Source organism: Nesoenas mayeri, assembly GCF_963082525.1.
Source record: "Nesoenas mayeri genome assembly, chromosome: 2".
Classification (NCBI taxonomy): Eukaryota; Metazoa; Chordata; class Aves; order Columbiformes; family Columbidae; genus Nesoenas; species Nesoenas mayeri.
The window spans coordinates 65205856-65225957 of NC_137543.1; the positions used below are offsets into that span (position 1 = coordinate 65205856).

Below are 20102 nucleotides of genomic sequence, written 5' to 3' on the forward strand. Positions count from 1 at the left end.
GCTGGAAAAAGCTCTGAAAGAGGGGTCTTGTCCTCTCTAAGCAGCTTGGCCCGGGCGGCTGTGTGCGCGCACATGGTGCTGAGTGCGACGGGAGAGGTGGGAACGAGGGGAAGCGGCAACGGCTCCTCAGAGTGCGCTCGGCGCTGCGGCTGCCGCCTCTTCTGCCGCCCTTCACTCTCTCTCTCCACTGAGATCGGTTAGAAAAATAAAATGCAGAAGCCAGTTGAAGTATTAAATCTCTGTGTTTGTTAACCTGTTGCAGTGAGGGCTCGGCTGCTGGGTATCGTCTGGAGAAAGGAAGGACGCCAAGTAAGGGTGGCGCAGGTGGATGAGTGTGAACCACGCGGGGCCCGTCGGATCTATGTGGAAGTGGCTTTGCCCGGCAGCGACAAAAAAAAGGCTAAAGTATTAATTCAGCCACTTATTTCACCTGTGTCTCTTCACCTGTTGCCCAGAACCCAGGCTGCTGAGACGGGCTGTGTTGAGGACAGTGGTGTGGCTGTCAGGGTGCACCTCACTACAGCCTCCTCTGTCTCTGCCATAGAATCATGGAATAGTTTGGGTTGTAAGAGACCTTCAAAGGTCAGCTAGTCCAGCCCCCTGCAATGAGCAGGGACATCTTCAACTAGATCAGGTTGCTCAGAGCCCTGTCCAGCCTGGAAATACCAAGGCTCAAGGAAGCTGCTTGCTTAGGTTTTAATTCATATGTAAGGGAAAGCCATGGTGCTTTTGAGAAGACGAAGTAGTTATGAAATTAGCAGTGGGTTGGTGGATACAGCAGGAAACGGGGACAGAGGAGGTGCCTCCAGGGGCCTGTGTTGTTTGCTGGGTTTGTGTAGGGGTTGCCATAGCAGCTGCCAGCAGCTCTCAGTGCCCAGGCAGACCTCAGGCTGGGAAACCTGCTCCAGATTAAGCAAGTGCTTCAGCCGGTGCTCTGTGCCCAGTGCTTTGGAGTGGGACCTGTAGCTGTCGTGTGAGAAGGAGCTTAACACCTGTCCCTTGATGCGTGAGTTCCCACCTGCAGCATGCCTATTCTGACCAGAGAGAAATGTCAGTTACGCAATTAGAAATAAACTTTTGTTAAAAGGTGACCTTAGAGTAGCTTCTGTCGTTTTGTAAACTGCTTAGATCTTCTCATTCTAAATTAACGACCAGAAGTAGAGGTGGTGGTGGGTGTGGGGGTTTTTAATTCCACACCCCCCCCCCCGCCCTTGTTAGTCTGTCATACTGGTGCTATGACAGGGATAAAAATACTGATGGTGTGGTTGCTTGTTATAGCTTTACATTGTCCAGTCAATTTCTGCATTCTTGATTTAGGTTGATTTTTTTGTGTGTGGAGATGGAGGAGACTGTGGGAGGTGAGACTCAGTTAGGGGGAAGAGTCGAGTCTAGTTCCTCTCCTCGTCGCTTTGCACAGCAGGCATCAGAACAACTTAGAGGAATGCAACTTTCTTCCAAACCCAACACTGATCTCTGTCCACCCCTCATTGCTATTAAAAAAGGTAAGGAAGAAAATAATTATAAGAATGTATAAGTACTTCATGTCGACTTCGTATGGAAAAAAAAATCAGGAACAGAATGAGAAACTAATTATTAAGGAGCATGTTTAAGTTTATAACAAGTAGCTATACATAGCGGGTGGGTACATGCCATATTGAATATACCAGTGTAGGGACTACAATATGCTATTTACAGCTTTATGAATAAATATGTACATATAAATAAACAGATGCATATATGGATTATGTTGTATATATGTACTTACAGTGTCTGGTACAGTGTGACTCTGATCCCTTAGCAGATTTCCTAATGTTGAATCATAGTAACATGATTAGAACCATTTTTTTGGGAATAAAAATTCATAGCACTCACATAATAGTATGCCATATAGTATGCTATCTCCTTTCTGAAATATATCAACAGTGATAACAGATTGAATAATTACTTCAAAGACTGAGTGTGGCCTTATGGGAGAGGATGAGGTCAGGGAAACTGGTATGTATGTAAGTCCACGGGCCCCACTGAGGGAGCTGGCTGATGTTGTTGCAAGGTCACACTTAATAATCTTTGAATGTTTGTGGCAACCGGGAGAGGTACCTGAGGCCTGGAGGAAAGCAAATACCACTCCTGTCTTCAAGAAGGAGGTCCAGGAAAATAGAGGTAGTCAGCCTCATCTTGGTCCCTAGAAAGGTGACACAGCAGCTAATCCTGGATACCATTTCCAGGCACATGAAGAACAACCAGGTGACTGGGAATAGTCAACATAGATTCACCAAGGGGAAGAAATGCTTGACCAACACTCATTGCCTTTTGTAATGAAATCACTGTCTTGGTAGGTGAGGGCAGTGCAGTGGATATGGTCTACCTTTTCTTAAGTGAGGCTTTTGACACTGTGTTCTGTTGGGAATTTTTTATTGTGCCCCTTGAGGTGAATTAAACACACATTTGTGCTGAAATATATATATATATATACACATAAATAATGAACAATGCATTGGACAGTCCTGCTGCCATAAGCGGTTCAACAAGGGGTCTGCAAAGATGCCTCACGAGCTGATTCCTTATGTATGCTTACACCAGCACCAGTCTGGTGAGTGTCAGTAACTGGGGCACCTCAGCCCAGCCTTGGGTCCATCCCCCAGCATCAGCTCTGCTGCCCAAAGGTGGATTGATTCCAAACACTCCTAGGATGGCTACAAGAGAATGCTTTGGCTGGTTTTTTGTCACCAGGGGAAACCAAAGTCCCTTACAGGGAATTTTTGTGTCTCTGGATTCCTGCTTCCAGTCAGCTTAACCACTTCTGCAGCTGAGCATTTTTGGTCTCCATGCTAGGTCATTCCTTGATCACGAATTACCACTGCTGAGCAGTTACAATTTGATTTTCCTCTTTGCTTCTGTAAGATCCTCATAGAGAAGCTAATAAAGTTTGGAGTGTATGAGCAGACAGTGGGATGGACTGAAAACTGGTTGAACAGATGGGCCCAGAGAATGGTGATCAGTGGCACAAAGTCCAATTGGGGGTCAGTAGCTAGCGGTGTATCCTGGGGAGTCAATACCAGCTCCAGTCATATTTATTCAAATCTTCAAATGATGCAAATTTACATTAATGATCTGGAGGGTGGGACAGGGTCTAGCCTTAGCAAGGTTGCTGATGACACATAACTGGGAGGGATGGCCAATACACCAAGGGGTTGTACTGCCATCCAGAGAGACCTGGAATAGCTGGGGAGTTGGGCTGATGGGAACCTCATGCAGTTCAACTGGAGGAAGTGCAAAGTCTTTCACCTGGGGAGGAACAAGCCCAAGCACCAGTACAAGCTGGGGGCTGACCAGCTGTAAAGCAGCTTGACAGGAAAGGAGCTGGAGGTCCTAGTGGGGACACCATGTTGAGCATGAGCCAGTAGTGGGCCAATGTGTTAAATAAGGCCAATGGTGTCCTGGGCTGCATTAGGAGGAGTGTTGGCAGCAGATAAAAGGAGGTGATCCATCCTCTCCAATCAGCACTGGTGAAGCCATGCCTAGAGTACCATATCTGGTTCTAAGCTCCCAAGTACAATGGTGGCATGGACCTACTAGAGAGAGTCCAGTGAAAGGCCGTGAAGATGATGAAGGCACTGGAGAATCTCTTTTGGGAGAAAAGGCTGAGAGAGCTGGGATTCTCCAGGCTGGAGAAGAGAGGAATCAGGAGATCTCATCACCATGTATGAATACCTGAAGGGAGTGTGTAAAGATGGAGCCAGGCTCTCTTTGGTAGTGTCCAGTGACAGGACAAGAAGCAGTGAGCTAAATGGAAACACAAGAGGTTCTGTCTGAACACCAGGAGACACTTTGTGAGAGTGATGAAGCACTGGCACAGGCTTCCCAGAGAGGTTGTAGAGTCTTCCACCTCAGAGAAATTCAAAAGCCATCTGGACATGGTCCTGACAACTTGCTCTAGGTGGCCCTGCTTGAGTGTGGGAGATTGGACCAGATGATCTTCAGAGGTCCTCTCCCACCTCAGCCATTATTTTGGCTCTGTGAATAATATGTTATAATCAGGGGAGACTTCATGGGAGAAAAGACACAATCTATAAGGAAATTTATAAGGAAATCACTACTATTAGAATATTAATTTTAGTCACAATCTCATAATTTATTTAGAATAGATTAAATAGTAGTTCCTGAAAGTTTAGTGAGCTGCTTGTTAGCACTACTACATGCTCCACTGCTGCCAAGAATGGGACCTAAATACCATCTTCTGAGAAACAAGATGGTTGCTTTTTCTTGGACTAAAAGCAAGCTGTAAAAATTACAAACAATCATAATTTTAAAGGTAACTGAAACACTACTTTCATTAAGGAGAGGTAAAGCAATATTTACAAATGCTTTGTAATTAAAAACAATTTAAAAGAGAAATGGTGGCTGTCTGGAGATGAGTTGCACTTAGTATCAGGAAAACATAAACATTCTTATTTGTTACTTAAATGACTTAAAAATATACAAATTTTAATTTTGGGGAAAAACAAAAGCATGTGATAAATTTTATTTAATAACTTGAAGGGCTTCAGAAGTTCATAAGGAGCCTTAAACAATTGACAAAAGATAATTACATACTGGTTTTTATGCAAATATTAGCAATCTTTATTTTTCAGATATTCCATGTGCTCAAGTTGTCTTGTAAGTCTCTGCAAGTAGCAAGTTTGTCAGAGATGCATGAGGCTTACAATCAGAATTTAGGTAAAGAAGTAACAGAAAAGGAATAACTGGGTGACAATAGCAAAAGTGAAAAGTGATGATATTTCAGTGTCTCAATTTTTTCCAGAACTGATTTCTTCAAGCTAGTACCTTAAATTGCTTTTTCTTACCTCTACTGCTGTCAGTAGGGATTCTTTGCAATTGAACTTGAGATAAAAGCCATTATAAGACATCTTTTCCCCTAATGGCTTCTAATGGTTCCTGCTGAGGCACAGGTTTTCTTATGTTCCTTTTGTGTCTCATTTTCCCCAACCTCAGAAGAAGTCAACCAGCAGATATTGAGACACAACGTAGTGACATCATTGCAGGTCTTGTAAATGCGTTAAGTTGTGCATATACCTGAATAATTAGAACTCTTCAATTCTTTTAACTAGACACAGAAAGTAAGCACCGTAGACGTGGAGGGGACCTGAAGACAAGGGGCACTGAGCTGGGATCTGCTGTCACAGGATCACCTTTGACTGCTGTTCTTCCGGCAAGTATTTTCATGCTAAAAGGGTGGCGACTCAGCTATCTTTTGTCTGTTAACTTTTCTTCTGCACAGATTATTTCTGAAGTCTTCATTAACAAAGGTCTGCCTAATACTGCAGGATGCTGAGTTCCTTTCATATCTCTTAATTACAAGGAAAAACAACAATGAGCCACTCAAAAGTTTATACAATGTTAGGCCTTTTACTTCCTGTGCTCATAATGTGTTTTGCTGGGTGGTTTTGTTTTTTTTTTTCAATCATCCACCAGTTAATTCCCATTCTTTGCCAAGTTGAAAATTAATATAGCTTAAAAATACTTGAATAAAGTCGTGCAGGGAAGGCATATGCAAAAACAGAAATCCAGCTGTTGGCATAGAAGCCAGAGATGATAAAAGATTGGCACAGATGAGCTGGGACCTACATGAGAGAAGAATGAACTGTGAATCAGAAAATATGTAGCTTTTAGAGACCTCAGAATGGTACTGACCAACAGCTACAGGTATTCAGGCATTCTTGGTGTCTCCTGGTCTCAAAGAGATGCAGGTAGAGACAGGAGGGATGTAGAACATTCATTCAGTCTGGGATAAGACCAAATGGTAGGAAGCAAAGGTGGACAATGGTCAGCTTTTTTTTTTTTTTTTTTCCATCTAAGACTAAATTAGGATTGATCAATTACAATGTCTAGTTTAGAATACTGGGAAGATGATGTAATTTATCTTTGCTTCTCTCCAGTAAAAACTGTGAGGTACAGACATCCCCAGGCTCCATATACTCATGTCAGTGGGAGCTGTAAGTAGAGGGAAAGGCTCAGCGTGGTGACTTTTTTACCCAAATCTTTAGTTTTCTGTATAGCTTCTAAAAATTATCTATTGACTTAAAAATCTTATCCACCACATCTATTTTCAGTCTTGTTCACACTGTTATGAAGATTTAAGAATCCTTTGTCTACATGAATATCCTTTATCACTCTGCCACTACTCTTATATGACCTGTGTATTAAACATCAATTGCATATTTGTTCCAGTGGTGACTGATTTTATAGTGGATTTGGTTTATTTATTTCCATTGAGGTAATAACTTGATACTCTATATTAAAATGCTGAGAGTAAAGAGATAGATCTGGTCCCAGATCTGGAATAGGGACATACAGAAATTTGGAAGCTGGATTCACAAAGCTGAGATTTGAAGTAGAGCCTTTATAGTGCTAAATTTGTATTGTCACGTTAGCCTGCATCCACATCTGATTCTGAGGCCTTGATCTGAAGTTTCCTTTGTACTGGCCTTAGAGTAAGAATTAATTCTGGCCTAGCAAATTAATTATCACTAATCTTTTCCCTCTGCATTCATTAGATATATTTTTGATGTTCCTGTTTGAAGTAGTTTATGGAACAAGATTAAGGATCAACAATATCAAATACAATCCTTAAGTGAGGAGAAATAATCTCTCTATAACAAACTTTTATTTTCTAGACAATTGGTAAGAAAAGTATAGTACTTTCCAGTGAAACTAGAAAAGAACTAGCCAAGCAAGCCAAAGTCACCAAAGAGGAGAGAAGAGCTCGGATAGATGAAAGACACAAGTATTTGATAGCAAGATTAGCAGATGGGATAGGCTTAACTGAGCAGCAAGTGGAGGAGGCCATTGTTTCTGATGACAAGGTAAATATTAATTAAATTATTATTATTAAATATTTTTCAAAAAAATTCTGGTCTTTTGAAACTACTTTGCAATTAACTACTTGTAATTTTGGTTTTAGTTTCAACTTATAGAACAATTCTTTGCATCTGGTGGACTTAAAAAATTGCTCTTCTTTTACCAAGATGTATTGCAGGTATGTTTCTGTTGTTACTTCTGCAAAAGCGAAGTTGCAGTTTTTTTTAAAAGATCATGACTGTTGCAAAATTCAGAATATGTTAACAGAGATTATTTTGCTATGCACGCTAATGTGAAAAGAACCTGGATCTCATTGTTTAGATGCTGCCGTATCAACTTACATGGAAATGGGAGGATGCCCTGTGGCATGGTTTGATACTGTTCTTGTTTTCACAAAAGAACACTTAAAAAGGGCAAGTAAAGTAATAATTCAGACTTCAGAAAATATAAAGATAATTGAGGCACTTTGTAGTTAGAGTTAGAGTTTAAAAAGACTAGATTAGCTCATGTATTATAGGAATGGGGAACTGTGTGTACAAGAGCAGTCTTCTTTTGGTGTGAACTTCACCAGCTCTGTTATGGACAAAGCACAGATTCAAGAGCGTGAAAAATGGTGCAATTTCTTTCTAAATTAAGGTGGCTTCACGTTCAGGTCTGTCCTGTTCTGCAGAAAATAATCTCAAGCCTGGAAAATTATATGTAACTAGAAATAGGGTAGTTGTAGTTGTCCCCAAAGTGTATTTCTCTCCCTTTCAATTCTGAAAAGGGGAAGCCTCTTCATAAAAAGCAAAATAATGTGTTCAGCTTCCAGTCTGTGTGTGGTATCAGAAGTTGCAAAGTGACCTTGAAATTGCCTAATGTGACTGTTGTGAGCTTCTTGAACTGCAGAAGTCCTTCCGTAGTCCTTTGAGGTTATGCCATTGAGGAGTCATGTTAAGGTGAACTAACTCACCATGTGGTGGTATTTTAGGCTTGTTGGGGACAATAAAACAATTGGTAATGCTTGATCATCAGTTACGTGCAAGAATGAATTACAGATTCGTTATAACTGATGGAAATTAAAAGAACTTTTGAGTGTTACTGAAATTGCTTAGAGACTTCGCAAAGCACAGGATCAGTTCAGCTGTCAAAACAGTTTAATCAGTTTTTCCTTTCACTGAGACTGTGTGTGCACATTTCTGAGACGAGCATGTTGTTCTCTGACTTAGACCAAGATGAAAATAAAAATCTTGAAAGTGTTTTCCTCGATTTACAAGCCATAAATGTATGCCCAGCTTGGGTTAAGTGAAACATTTCATTTCTGCATTTACTTTTGTTTTATTTTGGTCTTTTTAACCATTAAAATATGAATTCATGAAAATTCTGTTGCAAAGGCAGCATAGCATAAAAATAAATGTTTCTGATGGAAAGTATGAATGCCATCTCTACCATCTTCCACCCAATTATGATGAGTCAAGAGATCTCATTAAATTGACTGTTCTGTCAACAGTTTGGTTTCAAACATATTGGAGATTACTCAGGGTCAGTATCATACATGCTTGCCCTGTTTTTAACCATTTTTGGCCATTCTTGGAGACAAAATACGGGTCTGGGCAGACAGTTGGCCTGACCGAGAAATCATGTTCTTACCAAGGTTTCTCAAGATCCTTTCTTCAGTGCTGCTCATCTCTCTTTTTCACCAGCTTGGGTGCATGATCTTCGCTTGAGACTCTGCATAGGCGTTAGAAGATACTGATTTGAGGTGGGAGTGGGGAGCCACCACTGTGTATCATACATCACACATTCAGTCTAGCAGGAGCTGAACATTTGACTTTTTAGGAAGAGTCCTCTCCTTAAAAGAGAAATATACCTACAGGCTTCTTTCACATTATGTTCTGTGATGTTCTTCCAAGTTTCAACAGATTATTTTCCAAATTGTGTGACAGAAAATTCATAGAATGATAGAATCATTTTGGTTGGAAGAGGCCCTCAAGATCATAAAGTCCAACTGCTGACCTAACTCTGGCACTAGAATTAGAGGGATGCAAGTCTTTATTAGGCTTAAACCTTTATAATTGCTTTCAAGAGACGAGGTTATAGATACATCTCAGTGGAGAGGGACCAGTGGCAGCAAAGCTTCTCAGAGAGGAAGTTTTTCAGAGTGATATGTGGTTAAAGACATTGGCAGAAAGCTAAATTTCTTTGCATTGTTGCCAGGATCTATCTGAGAGTGTTCCTTGTGAGTCCCGCTCACAATTACAATACGACTCTGCAGGCCAGGAACATGACTCTTTCTGCAAGACGTCCAGTTTGTTTCTATGGAGGAAGTTGCTCCAGGAAACATTTCAGATTTTATTTAATTATATTTTTTTCTGAGTTTTTTTTTTTTCCCCTTCTTCTTTGAATGTTTTCTGAAAGAACAGGGCTATGAAACTGTTTACTGTGGATCATGGGATTCATACAAAGCTCCGTCACCAAACCATAGAATCATAGACTTGTTTAGGTTGGAAAAGACCTTTAAGGTCATCCAACCATTAGCTAGCACTGCCAAAGTCAGCCTCATGATTTCTGTCTGGGAATTACTAACAGATTTAGAATTAGCTTAGTTATAATTCACATCTTCAAATAGGATGAGTTATTTGTATGATAACAGTTTTTATTAACCGTTTATTTATAATTGCTAGCAAAAGTTGAATGCATCACTGAAGTCAGATGGATCAACGAACAGTTCGATTCAGAAGAAGTTATTTATTACCATGGGTTCTACTGAGGTATGGTTGAAAAATTCATTAGATGACATTTGAAAAGTGAAAGATTGGAAAAATGTAACAGTTTTGCAGTGTTAAACAGATTTTTGTAATTCTTGGATAAATATTTAAGTATTTAGTCCATGTTGTCATAATGCAAGATCTCCCAGCTGAGCTGGAAATTTACTAGTAAAGAAGTAGTGATTAATGGATTTGACTGTCTGAGAGGAGAGCAGGTCAAATAAATGCTTGTTTAAAAGTTGCAGATCCTAACATTTTGTTAATGACTGTATGTTCAAGTATTTTCCAGTGCTTGTGCACTTCTAGTTTAAAAGTGCCATTCTTCAGTGGTTTTAATAATGCTGCACATAACTCCAAAAATATATTTAATAATTCCTTTATTCCATTCAAATTCTTACAAGAAACTCCTCACTGTAATATCTAAGCATTATCCAGACTAGTCATTAACATTTCTGATTAATTTTCTTTCTGTCTCTTTTGGAGGGAATCAGGTATACCATATTCAACTTTATTTGAATAAAGCATGGTGATGTCTTTTTATTTTTTATTTTTTATTTTTTTTTTCCAATGAGCTTATATTAACATAGATGTGTTAGAAAAGACATAGCTGAAGAATTCTTTCTTGTTTTCAGAGAAGAAGTGAGGTTCATTCCTCTGCCAACTGGACCAATGGGAATGGCTTTTAAAATTTGTTATAGTTGAATTATTAAATTTAATATATTAAAAATAAGCGTTGTTGCAGTACTGATTTGAAACTTTTACATTACTTCAGTCCATTAAAAAGATGAAAGCACATGTTAAAAGGTATTTGAATCAGAAGTTTTTAGTAATCTTTAAGTTCCCCTTCAAAAAAATGAAATAAATGTCATTCTAACATGATTCATTCTGGTCTAGGTATCTATGAAAAGTACTTTAAATGCTTGAAAGCTGAAGATATCTTTAGGTTTTTATCAATGAATTTGTGTTGGTAGACTCAGAAAGGGATTAGACAATCTCATGGGTAGATCTGTAAATGAATGCTTAAAATGACTAGACAGGAATTTGTCATCTCAGCTCTCACACAATGTTTGCAGATGGTCAGGGAACACAGGAGGAATGGAGCTCAGAAAGGAGCCTGACTCGCAAGCTCTCCCTGAACTGCATTTTCTTGATAGAGATGCGATACTGGACTTGTCTGCCCCAAAGGGCATTTTTGATGTTCTTATGTCAGATGGAGAAAAAACGACATGTGATTTGAGAAGGATTGATTTTGAAATATCCTACAAACAGTTCCCTACTTCTTTTGAGTAATATTTTTTTTTACAATTTTGTTTTCAGCACAGTTTTACATTGTTAAGTAAATTACTTTTACTGTAGAGGTGTGCTCTTTTTAACTGATTTCATTTTGTCCTTTTTACAGAATTTTAACGGAACTTGTGCATTTTTCCTAAGGACATCAGATAAAGTTATAACTGCATCAAATATTTCCCAGGTCAGACCAAAATATTTGCAACAGAAGAGCATGCAGATACTAACATTTAAGAATAGACATTAAAGAAAAAAATGTAATAAGCCTGAAATAATTTTCTCAAAAACATTGATGCAGTCATTTTTATGCTTTACAGATTTTCTCCTTATTTGTCACTAATAAGTTGATGTGTTCCCTTTGAGCAGTCCAAAGTTGTAGTAAGTTTGTTCTCCAGCTACCGTCATGGAAATTAGTACTTCAGTTTCTGTCAGTCACTTGGCTTATGACAATATTTTTACAAATACCTCATCGAAGGGTGCAGAAGTAATTTTGAGGCTTCCTCTTCTCATGGCCTGTGAGTTCTGCTGCACTGTTTCAGTTGGGTATCTGTCAGAATGGTTGTCCAAACTCTTCAGTGAGCTTCCCTCATGTCCTCTCTCTGTGGTTCTCTGGCAATCACCTTGTCTTGGCAGTGGATGTCCTGTAGCTGTCATCAAACTTAATCCTTTATGTGAGGCAACATTTTTAGATGACATAGAAGGTAGAACAAGCCCTAATTTTCCATCTGGCAGTCTTCACACTGATGACGCTTGGAGCTTGGGCTCAGACTGGTTTGGCAAGTTTTGGTTTATCCTGGAGAGTTGTGTTGGAAATAGAACCTGAGAACCCCCTAGAAATACACAAATTTGTCCTGTTTCTCAAGAGGAATAGCCAAATCTTCAGCATCCTGTGGAAAGAAATGGTTCAGGTTGTATATCAACTTTGTCCTAGAGATTCAGAAGTCTTGAAAGACTTAATTTGCCCTGTCTCTCCCTCCCTGCAACAAATGTAAACACTAATATGGGAGAAACTGGCATTGTTAAAAGCATCTGAAGGGGGAAAATAGAGGTCAGTTTTTTCTTCATTAGCCTTCTGCCCTTTCCTTCTGTTATTTTGTTAACACACCCTCTTGCAGAAAGAATTAGTTTAGGAGCATTTCCTTGTTAACAACCTTGTGAGCATTGCCTCCCAGGGAACATGTTCAGACATGCAGAGAAATCTGGTCTTCCTCCTAAGCACTTCTTCAAGCAGAATGATGTCATCCATAGTACCACCACTTTTTGGGAAAGAGTTTTCTACCCTCTTGTACTCTACTGGGATTATAATACTGTAATGTTGTTAGGATGTAGTATTCCACGCATGTATAACAACTAATTGCCGTAAATGCTCTTCTTTTGCATGCAATGGGGACTAGCAAGAAAAACACTAGTGAAATTAATAATCAAGATAGCCAAGAATGTCAAAGCTTCTACAAAACCTCATTTGTAGTTGCTGTTCCTAAAACACTCTGGAATTGCTGTCTTTACACAGGCAGAAGTTGGGAGTAGAAGCTTCCATGGCAGAACTCTGTTTGCTTTTCCCTGTATGAGTGAAATATTCAGTGTGATGAAGGCAAAATCAGTGTATGTTTGTGCAGCTCAGAAGTTCTCAATGAGACTCCCTCTCTGCTAACAGGAGGCATACCCAGATCTGAAATGGCTAGTCTGTATGGGTCATAGAAAGCACATGGCCCATGTTCAGGATGTATCCATTTGTAAGCAAAATGCCTGTAGAAGATAACCATTCCATAAGCAGATACCACTGGGAAAACATGTAGTCCCTCACTTCCTCCAATTAATGCATTATGTTCTGCAGTAAAATTCCACTAACCAGTGCTGTCTCTGTCCCCAGCCTCAGAAATTCACTGCTTGTTGCTTCACATTAACTAGAATGGACTATTCGAAGGGACCTACAGTGGTCATATAGTCCAACTGTCTGACCACTTCAGGGCTGACCAAAAGCTGAAGCACATTGTTAAGGTCATTGTCTGAACGCCTCTTAAGCGCTGACAGGCTAGGGGCATTGACCATCTCTTTAGGGAGTCTGTTCCAGTGTTTGACCACTCTCTGTGTAAATAAATGCTTCATAACAATTAATAACAATGAACTGGAGAGCAACTGAGGCATTTCTTGCCTGATACATTTGTTGTCCATTTTTAGGCATTTATGATAGATGGAAGCTGTTCCTCTAAAAGAGAAATACAGACATATAATTGTCTTAATGCACTGGTGTTAAATGATTCATTTTAATTGGTGGCTGGAGTGTTGCTACAATATAGGACTGATTCTTCTGGTGACTCAAACTTAATGGCAAGTCTTGGAATTTCCAGTCGAATTTTAGTCTATGTCCAATCCAAATTCAGTAGCGGGGCGGCGGGGCGGGGGCAATATCCTCATGGAACCTACACAGTTATGGACTGTATGTATGTCTGCCACATGTCTGAATGTCACTTAAGTACTATAATGCTGCAAAAGTTTACGTGCACTCTGCTAATTTTTGTTTCTTCCCAAAGGAAGTGAATTTTGGTGTATTTGATTGTGCTAACGGAAATATCCTTCAGGGCCTGGAATTCTTCTTGTCCCAAATCATGATACCAGCACTTAAATCCCAACAGGTAATCCAATAGCTAGTCTTTTTTTTCCCAAAAACATGTGGAATTAAGGCAAGTGGCTGCTGCACTCCTGTTTGTGCATCAGTTGAATGATACAAAAAGATACAAGTCTAATACAGACCTTTATGGGAGTCATGCAATTTGTATACAAGTGTTTGAAATACATTTATTTATTTTTTTATTTTCAAGCAATAGCACCAGCTGTAATGCTCATAACAAAGGAGAATGTAGCATATCAGCCATTCTAAGTTAAAACTATGATGACTTATTTAAAAGTAGATTAAGCTTGGATTGAAAGAAGTGTCAAGTGTCTCTGGCTGCACAAAGGATCAGTGTATGATTTTATTCTAGACCGTGGACAGCAAGTACTGTATCATAAAAAGAGTGTCCATCTTCTCTAAGTTTTTTTTGTTCTGTGTCAGTCACAAAGCATCACAGTTGGTTCTGTTGCCTCCAGAAGGACACATTCAGAGGCAGGAAATATACCTTCCTAATTTTTTTTTTTCATAAATCATAAAATATTCAGAATTGGGGAGCTGTGAAAGAAGGCTTGAAGAACAGCCAGATACAAGACTTTCTGTATTCAGTGGATAAATTTGTGGGTACTTTGTCATCATCAAGACAAAATATAGAAGGTAAAATTCAGCTCAGAAAAGTGGATATTGATATTTATATCAGCAACTTACAGAACCCATCTGACTACATAACTGCAGGTGAGTAATTCCTATGTCAAAACAACCACAATGATACTGTTTATAAAATAAATGTTATGTCATTAGTAAAAAATTACTCTGAAGAATTAATTCGTCTTCCCTGAGCTGTATACATTTTTCTGCTTACACTTGCCAGGTTTCTCACTGTGTAATTATAAAATCATCAATCATTTGCCCATCCATTAATTCATAGATCTGTAGATTAGGTAGTTCCTTGACATATCATGTATGCAGTGGCCTGTGTTCCTCCTAGTTTGCTGGCCAAGTAGTTAGTAGTGTAACTAGTGTAACTAGCCATCTACTAGTATGTATAGTCTTCAATTTCTTTGATACTGTGGAAACCATATCTTATGTTAAGTCTGGCTCTGAGGGCTGTGAGTCAAAACAAAACGTATTTATAAAAGTTTGTCTTATATATATATACACATATATGTTTATGTGAGAGAAAGAGCAGTTATGTCTTTTTGAACAATAGCTTTCCACCATTTCTTTTCATCACATGGATTTTCAGAGTGAAATAATGCCAAACCAGTAAATACTTGTGCAATCCCTCTCAACCCTACATGAGCCTGCGACAGGACAGTTTCCACAGAAGAACTAGTGACTCTTAAGATGAGACAATAACATTATATAGCTGGGCAAGTTCTTCAGATCTGTTCAGTAGCACAGGCTCCATGAGTCCTAAATATAATGCACTGAGTGAATCGGACTCTTTTCAGCTGCTAAGGCAATCTAAAAGATGTGCTGACTTACGAATTGTAGGGGATTTTTGTGACTGTTAATAGTGGTGTCAGTTACGTGATGCTTTTGATGGGGCATAGGCTGCAGTGGCAGGAGAGAAATGTGGAAGTGTAAGCCTTTGCTTGTGAAATACAAGCAGAAAAATATACCCGTAATAGTTAATGCATTTCTTAGACCTCTGAAACACAATTCTCCCAAAACCACATTACTGATTGTTGTTTTTTGTTCCCCTTATGAACTCAGTGTATTTTTATCTGTTTCCATTGTAAAGGATATGCAGGATAGTAGGTAGATACAGGTTTTATGTGTGTGCATCTTGTTATTACTGTCTTAATAATTTGCTGTTGTTGATCAGTGATTTGAATATCACCATCTTATACAACTTCAGCTTATGTTTGACAAGAACATTTAACTTCTGTAGTTAAAAATCTGTATTTATTTCGTGGTACTTATGAGACCATGTTGTTCTATGATTTTGAAGGCAGTAACACAGAGGTCACTGAGAAACTGGAAGAAGTGATCATGATTTGGATCAAACAGATCAGACAAGTTTTAGTGGAGAGTGAACAAATGAGAAGAGAAGCTGGTGACGTTGGTCCATCTGCAGAGCTGGAACACTGGAAGACAAGAATGTCATCATTTAACAGGTTAAATCCCTGTGTTATTTCTCACAGAGTCTAAAAAAAAAGTTTTTAAAAAATAGATGTAAACTTCATTTCCAAAGGGAGTATTAATTGTATTTCTTTCTTCAAAGCCTTTTAGAGGAGATCAAGAGTACAAGAGTAAAGAAAATCATAAGTATTCTTCAGGCAGCAAGATCAAAGACTTTAAAGCAGTGGAAAGAGCTGGTAATTACCATGTTTTAATAAAAGTTTTAAATTAGTACAGTACCGTATTTGTAATACACAGAGAACTGAACACAACGCTAAAAATAGGTTTGAGTGTTTATGCTAGTTTTGTACTGTGGTTTATTATCCATTTGTTGAAACATAACATTGAAGAGTCTGAAGTTAAATAAATGACTTGAAAAGAAGTCAATGCTTCTGTATGTGTCATTCATTAATGTAGTGAGCAGAATGGTTGTGCAAAAGTAAATCCATGCAGCAATACATTTTTCTGTCTCTCTCCAGCTGTACACTATGCAGGCCACCTGTAGAGATGTCAGAAAGTTCATCATGTTGCTTTTAGAAATATTGGCAGCTGGCTTTTTGTAGCATAACAGCTACTCCAGATAAGTGGATATCTGTAATGTAAACTTATCAGTCAAAATGTTAGGCAAGCCAGAAAATAAGCTGTATACCATGTACAGCCAATCAGACCCCACCACCCCCACCAGAATGCAGAACTTCTAACACTTAAGAAGCTATTCTACTGTTTTGAAAATAGACCAGCAAAAGGGTGTCAGCCTACAGAGTTTCTGTTTTTGTGCTTAACATTGTCATAGACTTCTGTGATAAATGGAATTTGGGTGAGAGTGCGTGTACAGAGCCAGTACAAGCCACAGATGATGAACTAGATTTCTTTCTTCATACAAAATTGCCTCCTAAGCACTGGATAGTTCCACCTGTCATGAACAGAAGGATATAGAAGCATTAGTTGTGAACTCATTTTCCCTAACAAGTGTTTATTAAAAAATGATGGGAAATGCCTTGGTACATTTCAGGGATCTTGTCTAAGTTCTGTAGAATGGGTATCATGCTAAAACCATTCTAAAATGTAAGTTGAATTATTGAAACCACACTATTGTTACTTCTATCAGGAAAGAAAAGTTTAGGGGCTTAAGGAAGGAGTTGTTCTAAATCATATCCAAGATATTGCTGATTGCCAGGTAGATCTTACCAATTTTTGCCTGTAAAAGTAGATATTTCTTATGTAAAGAAGAAATGTCTTATTTGAAATAACTTTCTGCAAGAAAATGTTTGCAAGATGGATTAATAGTCTTGCAGTAACATGCAAGAGAAAGAACCTCTTCAGTAAATTTTAACAGTATTAATTTTTTATTTCTCCCCTCAGGATGGCAATATAACAATTGCTGCCAATGAAGCTAAAGACAACATGAGATATTTATATACATTGGATAAATTTTTTGGCCCACTTGCCAAAGCCTCACCTGTAAGTAGTACTCTAAAGGCAACAATTAACTTGAAATTCAGAAAATAAAGGCTTTTGCTTCTGAAAGATATTATCTTTTCAGTATTTAACTCCTATGTTTAATGATTAGTGGACAGCTTAACTCTTTTGGCACCAGTGAACTGAGTTTACAGATTTTGAATAATCCAGAGATAATACTACTTTTTATGTAGAAGGCAGTTATCATTCCAGAAAATAATTGAAGGGAATGAAAAAAATACGCAAAAGATGTTGTTTTTTTCAAATCTGATGTCAAGCTGAATTGTCTTTGGGAGGTTGGGCTTTACATATGGTACTTCTTCCTGTCTCCATGCTTCAGTTACTAGTTACTTGTGATTGTTTTAATGCAAATATCATAAAATGATCTTAAGCCTTCAGTTGAGCTGAAATTGGACAGCTTCCACTTATTTTACAGGTTAAAACTGTTTCTCTTGCAGGTAGCATGGATTTACTGTCATCTTGGTTCAAATGCTAATACTTATTTTCATAACCATATGGGTCTGAGATTTCATTTTTTTTAAGTGAGAGCATAAATTTTGAAGATACAGCCACCAGGCAAAACTGTCTAAGCTTACATGGTTCAGTAGATTTACACATAATCCAGCTGCTTACAATTTTTCTAAATGTTGTTTTCAAACCTTGTACCCGGAATCCATTGTGCTATTTCACACGGCTTTTGTTCTGCAAATATTCACTGTGTGGCCATATTGGATTTGACTTTTATATACTATACTTTTTTTTTTTTATGCTTTTCTAGACCATTCACTGTCTCTTGTTCTGAGTTCTCAGAATATCTGGCTTGCATGCATTTCTGTGGCACAGAAAAGTCTCTAGTTCAGTGTCCTCACTAAGAGAGAGATTATTGTTGCCTTGCCATCTCCTTTTGTATTTCTCTTCTGTACAAATCTAGGCAAAATGAGCAAAGGCAAACTTTCTTCTTGCTGTCCTTCCTACAGCAGGCCAACTCTTTTATAGCAGTGTAGGACTTCTTTACCTCAGGTAGCATATTCCTTTGCAAAACAGACTACAGCACCTTCATGTACTGGAGAGCATGGCCAAAAAGAGCGCAGCCTCTGTTTTTCCTCTGGAAAATCTTGGTCATAGTGTGTTAAGTCCCCCCAAATGAATTGGATGGTCTAGTTCCTAATTAGATGTCTACAAGAAAAATGTGTTACAATGAAAAAGAATGTTTATCCACTGACCAGTGTATTCCCAGCACTGTCACATTTTCCACTGTGTTAATTTTTTAGGAAATTCAAATTGCTGACTTTCCCATTTTTTTCATGATGTAGGTAACAATGATGGAACATGTACCCAGTTTAATGAATACTGTCTGTATGATCTACTGTACATCACCATACTACAACACGTCAGAGCGCATGACGTCTCTTCTTCTTAAAATCACTAATCAAATGATAAACACATGCAAGACCTATCTCTGTGAAGGTGTTTCAAAAATCTGGGATCTGGACAGGTAATAGAATTTTAATAATTCCATCTTCTTCTGTAAGCACTAGAAATAAGTTTATAGATTACTCATCAAGATTATTAAAGGGCAAATTTAAGTAGCCCTTTGTCCTCCTATCAGGCACCAATTCCCATGTTAATTTTAAGCTTGTGTCTGTTCATTTTCTGTAGAATTAAGTACTCTGCAAAAAAAAAAATAATAATTATGTGTTGTGAAAAAAACTGTTGCAAAGCACGTAATATATATCAGTACACAACATTTGATATTTTTGGCTTTTTTTAGACTAAAACACACTTGAGCAATTAGAACTTGGAGCTAAGGTTTTTCATAAAGAAGCTCTGAGGGCAAACTGGTGAAGTTCCATCTAATATTTGTATTTTGCTGTTAGTGGACAGGAAAGTCAGGTTGAGGAAGGAGACAGTATATACCAGGACCAGAATCACAATTCATTTGTGCTCTGTTTGGTGTGAGGTATGTGGGTGATTAGACACAGACTTTAATTTTCTGAGTATTCCGTGGACAATGCTGTATGAGCAAACACATGAGGACTGTAAATGGTGCTAATGAGGCACCTTAAATTAAAAAAGCCAGATTTCCTGTAAGTTTGCTGGTTAGACATGCCTAAGACGAGTTTTATTCTTCTTTTCTATTGTCCTTGTTACAGCTCTTGGTATAGGAAGAGTCCCAGGTTTTCAGCAAATGTTAGGCACAATACAGAAAAAGCACAAAAAGTTTGCCCCTGCTCTAAGGACCTTGCAATCTAAAACATAAGAAGAGCTTGTAGTCTGAAACATAAGAAGTGAATAAAGAGATGGGGGAGGAAAGAGGGATGAAGAAAAACCAGCAGTCGTGCAGTGTTGGCCAACTGGAGTGACAGTGTTTTCAGCAAACCCTGTGATGGCCTTGGGTGTTCTGTAGGCATCACTGCCAGGAGAACTTTTCAAGGAAGGGATGAGTTAGCCACTCTGTGGCTGCTTGCAAGGAGCTGCTCCCAAGTGCTACATACAGCATAAGTGGAAGCACAGAAGAGTTTGGGTGAAACTTAACAGGAGGATGGTGAATGCTGACATCACTGGCAGAAAAAGTTATGTCACTTATCTGAAGGATAAGTTAACTGGAGATAGGCTAGGAAGAACACGTACTATCAGAACAACTCAATTATTTTCATGCAAAAGGGAGAAACCACAGAGAGGGTTTAAGATGAGCATGACATCTAAAGTTATCAACTAGAAAAGTAATGATTTGAATAACCTCTTGAAAGAGTATAATTGGGGCAAGATTATGGTTACTGAGGTGAGAAGGAAAAGGTGTTACAAGCTTCATCAATCATTGACAGTCAGGATATCTGTGCTTAAATTCCAGCCAAGTCAAAAGTGACACTGAAGTTAGGAGACATAAAAGTGAATCTAATAAATAATTTGGTTTCGTGCTGTATTTTGGTGTTGGTAAAAGGAAGATTTCAGAAATTACTGGTAATCAATCAACTACTGGCTATGTTTATTCTAAAGAATTAATTTAAATAAAATTA

At 38.5% G+C, this 20102-nt stretch overlaps 1 protein-coding gene across 1 annotated transcript in view; it reads left to right on the forward strand.

Annotated features, from left to right (window-relative positions):
• Positions 1-72: 72 nt before the first annotated feature.
• The window catches only part of LOC308053297 (dynein axonemal heavy chain 5-like), a gene marked incomplete at both ends in the record, with an annotated part of 168550 nt that continues 148520 nt past the window's right edge, over positions 73-20102 (forward strand). Inside the window, 14 exons of the mRNA XM_080364153.1 lie at positions 73-196; positions 263-405; positions 1340-1502; positions 5109-5209; positions 6675-6863; positions 6962-7036; positions 9522-9608; positions 11005-11076; positions 13424-13525; positions 14049-14239; positions 15462-15623; positions 15731-15824; positions 16990-17088; positions 18399-18580. Coding sequence (XP_080220279.1) covers positions 73-196; positions 263-405; positions 1340-1502; positions 5109-5209; positions 6675-6863; positions 6962-7036; positions 9522-9608; positions 11005-11076; positions 13424-13525; positions 14049-14239; positions 15462-15623; positions 15731-15824; positions 16990-17088; positions 18399-18580 — 1784 coding nt within the window. The remainder of the gene's footprint in view (positions 197-262; positions 406-1339; positions 1503-5108; positions 5210-6674; positions 6864-6961; positions 7037-9521; positions 9609-11004; positions 11077-13423; positions 13526-14048; positions 14240-15461; positions 15624-15730; positions 15825-16989; positions 17089-18398; positions 18581-20102) is intronic.